The sequence below is a fragment of the Nestor notabilis genome, unplaced genomic scaffold (genome assembly GCF_000696875.1).
Source record: "Nestor notabilis isolate BGI_N333 unplaced genomic scaffold, ASM69687v1 scaffold20730, whole genome shotgun sequence".
Classification (NCBI taxonomy): domain Eukaryota; kingdom Metazoa; phylum Chordata; class Aves; order Psittaciformes; family Psittacidae; genus Nestor; species Nestor notabilis.
Window position 1 is genome coordinate 4,846 of NW_009911829.1, and position 4,590 is coordinate 9,435.

Here is a 4,590-nt window from a genome sequence, read left to right on the forward strand (position 1 = left end):
GACGACGACGAGGATCGCATCATTGCGGAGCTGGAGGTGAGCGCGGGAGGGGCTGCGGGATGCCCCAGCTTAACCCGCACCGGAGGCGATGCCACCCTGCGCCCGGCTCCCGGGAATGTGATGGGGGGCAGGGAATGACATCCCACAGGCTGCCCGCTCCTCACCTGCCTCCCAGCAGGAGCACGGGGCCATGGGGATGGGAAGCACGGAGCAGTTGCACCCAGCCAGATCCCTCATTGCCTGGGTCATGGGCTCCCTCCAGCACGTCCACCCCGTATTGGGCTTTAAGGCAAACTCATTTGGTTTTAGGCAGCTTCAGCTGGAGGAGTTTGTGTGCAGGGCTCTCTGCAGAGATCCCGCCCAACACACTGTCCCCAGGCTCTGAACTCCCCCAGGCTGGCTCTGCCCCACGTCCTTCCCCTGTTTGCTACAGCTGAGGTGCCCAAGTGGGTAGTGGATGGCTTTTCCATGGCTGGTTTTCCCCCAGGAGGCCGGGGGACCAGCGATGCTGCGGGACGGGGCTGCCTCCACGTTCCCATGTTCCACTTGAGCCCCGGTTCTGGTGTGACCACCACAAGCACCCCTGCACCGGTACCCTCAAGCCTCCCTCCTCCAACGGCCCATGTTTGACTCCCCAGGTCTTTCAGAGAAGCTCTGCCTCCCCTTTCCTCCCCAAGCTCCGTTACGATGCTGCCGTCTCCCCTGGGCGCGCAGACTTGTGGCCCAACGGAGCCTCCATTGAAGGATGGAAGGTAACAGCGGATGATCCCTTCTCCTGCTGACGGGCTGCACTTTAACCACTTCCTCTCCCGCCTCTTTTTAACTCACTTCTGCTTCTTTCTCTGGTTTAACAAACTAACAGCTTCTCTCCACTCCCTCCCTCACCACCACTGCGTGTACGGCACTGACCTGGCACAGGACTGAGCACTAACCCCTGCAACAGCAGCGCGGGGCTGCTGCAGCTCCCCCCGGGCAGCTCCTGCAGCCACATGGATGGGAGGATGGAAGGGGACACCCCGGCATCACCCTGGGATGGGCACAGGGAGGGCTTGTTGCCCTCATGCCACACAGGGTGCCCAGAGAGGGTGCTGATGGAAGGGGGGGGTGGTGATGCATGTCTGCACAGGGAGAGCCTGATCCATGTGCATGGTGCAGACAGAAGGTGAAGGGCTGGACCAGAGGCTGGTGGCTGCTGGGATCCAGTTGGGTTTGGCTCCATCACTCCTTCAGGACCCCCCTTCCCTCCATCCTGTCCTGGGCTCCGGGGTGGAGGGAGCAGGAGGAAAGCGCCTGGAGGGTGGAGGGGATGGAGCAGAGGATGCCCAGGGTGGCAGAGACCAGGACAGAGGGTGTCACTGAAAGCATCTAGTGAAGGGAGCTCTGCCTCATCCGGGGCAGCTCAGGTGCTGGTGGGGTCTGGCTGTTTTGCAGGGGTCCCTCTTCTGGGACACCCAGCACCAGGGCTGAATCGACCATCTCCTGTCCCTGTGGACATGGACCCCTCTCCCCAGAGGTCAGATGGGTCCAGCTCTGTTTCCCAGAGCTCCGCAGCCATCTCAGAACTCGTGTCTCCTTCCCTCTTTGCCCTGGATGCTACTCAGACCCCCACGAGTGGGGCACGAGTGAGACGTGGCCAGGGCAGGGCTCAGTTTGGGGTGCAGCTGCAGGGGGGCACCTCTCCAGCTCCCCTTCCCTTGCCTCCATGGAGGGCACCAGCTCTAGTCCCCAGGGCATTGCATAGCTCCTTGCATCTCCCTTGGGACCGGAGCAGGGAGCTGGGGAAGGAAGGGCAGCATCCTCCAGGTGACTTGTTGCTACCCAAGGTTTTAAAGGCTCCGTGGCCCACAGCAGCTCATTTGTGGTGTCCTGCAGGGCTGAGCATCCACAAGGGCCAGGCTCTGCTCTTGCACCAGTGCCATGTTGCAGTTGAGTTTCCAAAGGCATTCGGTGTAGCAGCACCAACTCAGTTTTGCTTAAGTCCAGGCAATGTACTGCCAAAATCACCCAGAAGCACATTGAGAACACTCCCTGTCGGTGCTGTGGGTACCAATGGGATGTCCAGGCCTGGGCAGGAGGGAGCTGAGCATCTCCTTCCTTGGTTAAACACCTCCCTGCAGCACTACGATGCCCAGAGATGACAGAAACAGGGTTTCCAAGTGGTGTGTGCAGACACATAGTGCTCCCCAGCACCTCCTGCTCCCCCCCAGCTCTTAACGTGTCTGCATTCTCTACCCAGGAGCCGGGGAGCAGCGGCTTCTCCCTGCCGCAGATCGTGCTCACCCAGTGGGTGTCTGAACCACCGTCCCCCGAAGCCGAAGCGGAGGTTTGGGTGGCAACAGGCTGCTCGGAGCACGGGGACCCGGCTGGCCCTGCAGGAACAGGAGGGGTGGGAAGCAAATGCCACGTGTCTCCGGGCATCTCCAGTCCTGGGGACCCGCCAGGCTCAGCCCCGCAGCCCCCAAGCTGCCCATTCAAGTCCATCCAAACCCATCTCATGGGCTATGCCCATGGAGCAGGAGAGACCTGGAGGTTCCCTCTAGCAGCCAGCAAGATCCTGCCTTTCTCCAGGCATAAACCGAGCTGCCCTGTGGTGGGAGAAGGAGGGGATGTTGCTCTGAACGCCTCCAGCAAGCAAGAAGGCAGCAGCAAGACTTCCCACCGAGGTTCCTTGGCTGCACATCCCCAGGGAGAAGCCATGGATCCTGGAGCTGAAGAAGCAGCTCTTCTCTCCACCAGTGCAGGCAGCAGAAGGCCCAGTGCTGTCCCCCAACATCCCAGTGATGGGGACCCCCAAGTTGGAGCTGGGCAAAGCAAAGAGGGGATCTCATTCCCTTCTGGAGGCCCTGCATGGAGGGAGGACGGCTCATCAGCCCCAGCCTTCCCAATGCCGCATCCCGGAGCTTCCCCAAGCAGGGATCCAGCCCCATGGGGAAGTGGACAGTCTTGGGCTGAGCACCCCAAGGAGCCTTTCTCAAGGCCAAGCCATGTCACAGCCTCACCGGGCCAGGGCAGCACAGAGGATGCCAGGGTTGGGAGGAAGGCAGCAGAGGGGCTCTGCAAAGGGCACTTGTCCCCTCACTGCTCCATGACTCTGTGCAGCAAGGAGATTTATGAAGGCACGTACCAGAGACTGGACAGCCTGGAAGAAACCATCCGTGAGCTGGAAATAACCATCAGTGAGATCAGCAGCCACCCCGCAGTCGAGTGTGTATTCCCTAAACAACTGCTTGGACCAGTGGGATCCAAGGATGCCAGGGAGGAGACCAAGGAAGGTCCGGGGGATCTCAGACACAGTAGCTGTGATGATGGGACTATCCTGGACCTCAGTCAGGCCAGAGATGATGCTCCTGAGAGCCTGCCTCCGAGCAAGACCAAGCCACCTCTGCTACCCAAGCCACAGGTTTATTTTCTATTATCCCTCTTGCTGTGCTCTGCCCTGGACTCACTGATGTCTCTCTTCCTCCACCTCTACCTGCTCCCTCTCTGTGACTCTACCTCCAGGCAGAGCCAAGGTGGAAAACAAAGCTCTTTTCCTCCCTGTCACTTGAAGGGGTTTGGGAAGTGCAGGAAAGCAGGAGGGAGACTGCAGGCAGCGTGAAGACAGGCGATGCTGCCTTCTGCCCCTCACTAGTACTGATGCTGCCTGCACTGAATTAGACCCTCACTCAGCTGCTATCGTCTGCCCAAGCAGGTTTTGGGGCTGAGCACAGGGCTGGCGATGAGCATCCCACAGGGCCAGCGAGGTGAGAAAGCAACATCCCTCCTTTATAAGTCCTTGTCTCAGGAACTGCAGTTGGAGTGTGGCAGATGTTTCTCCTAATTACATCCCAGCACGGGCTGCCCGGAGCCATCCAAAGTGCTTTCTGCTGGAATCTGTGGCTTGGCTGGCTGGATAAGCTGGGAAAAGAGGGTGGAACATGCCCTCAGCTGCTCCTGCTCCTTTATTAAGTTAGTGCTGGGGAATAAACCCCCTTCTCCACATGCAGCAATGAACTGAGCCCCCGTTCCCAGTGCCACCACGGGTGATGGGCCCTCAAGGGGGTGTAGCTGCAGTGTCTCCTGGTGTCACCTCCCCAGTGAAGCCTGGATGTGGGGATAGATTTGTGGCTGTGTATCGAAGCGAAGCTCAGGGTCTGTCAGCAGGAGCTGGCTTAGTCAGTCCCAAAAGCAGAGCAGGAGAGTGCGGGGCTTTTGCCACCTTCCAAGGATGCAGTGAGGTGGATGTGAAGGCCGAGATCCGGTGTCTGCTTGTGCCAGGGATGCTGCGGCACTGGGCACTGGGTTTCCCGGTGCTGTGGGGTCCAGGAGTCCCTGTGTCTCATCCATGGGTCACAGAGCAGGGCAGGAGGACACGCTGTGATAACCTGTTGTCCCTCTCGCAGCAGAGGTGCAATCTGGGCAGCAATTGCACTTCTTTGGGGCAGCATCTCTGGTCCAGACTCGGCTTGGGGCAGGCAGGAGGCAGAGGTGATGGCAAGGAGAGGATCTGGGGTGCCCCACGGTAGGGACCTGCAGTACCGGCTTCCCTCGCTACTGCTCTTCCAAGTCTTTGTATCCCTCCATCTGTGCACAGCCAGGGAATAAAAACCT

At 59.7% G+C, this 4,590-nt stretch overlaps 1 protein-coding gene across 1 annotated transcript in view; it reads left to right on the forward strand.

Moving 5' to 3' along the window:
• The window catches only part of SRCIN1 (SRC kinase signaling inhibitor 1), a gene marked incomplete at its 5' end in the record, with an annotated part of 12,273 nt that overhangs the window by 4,673 nt on the left and 3,010 nt on the right, over positions 1-4,590 (forward strand). The window contains one exon of the mRNA XM_010016612.1: positions 1-36. This exon is cut by the window's left edge and continues 6 nt beyond it. Within this exon, the coding sequence (XP_010014914.1) occupies positions 1-36 (36 nt within the window). The remainder of the gene's footprint in view (positions 37-4,590) is intronic.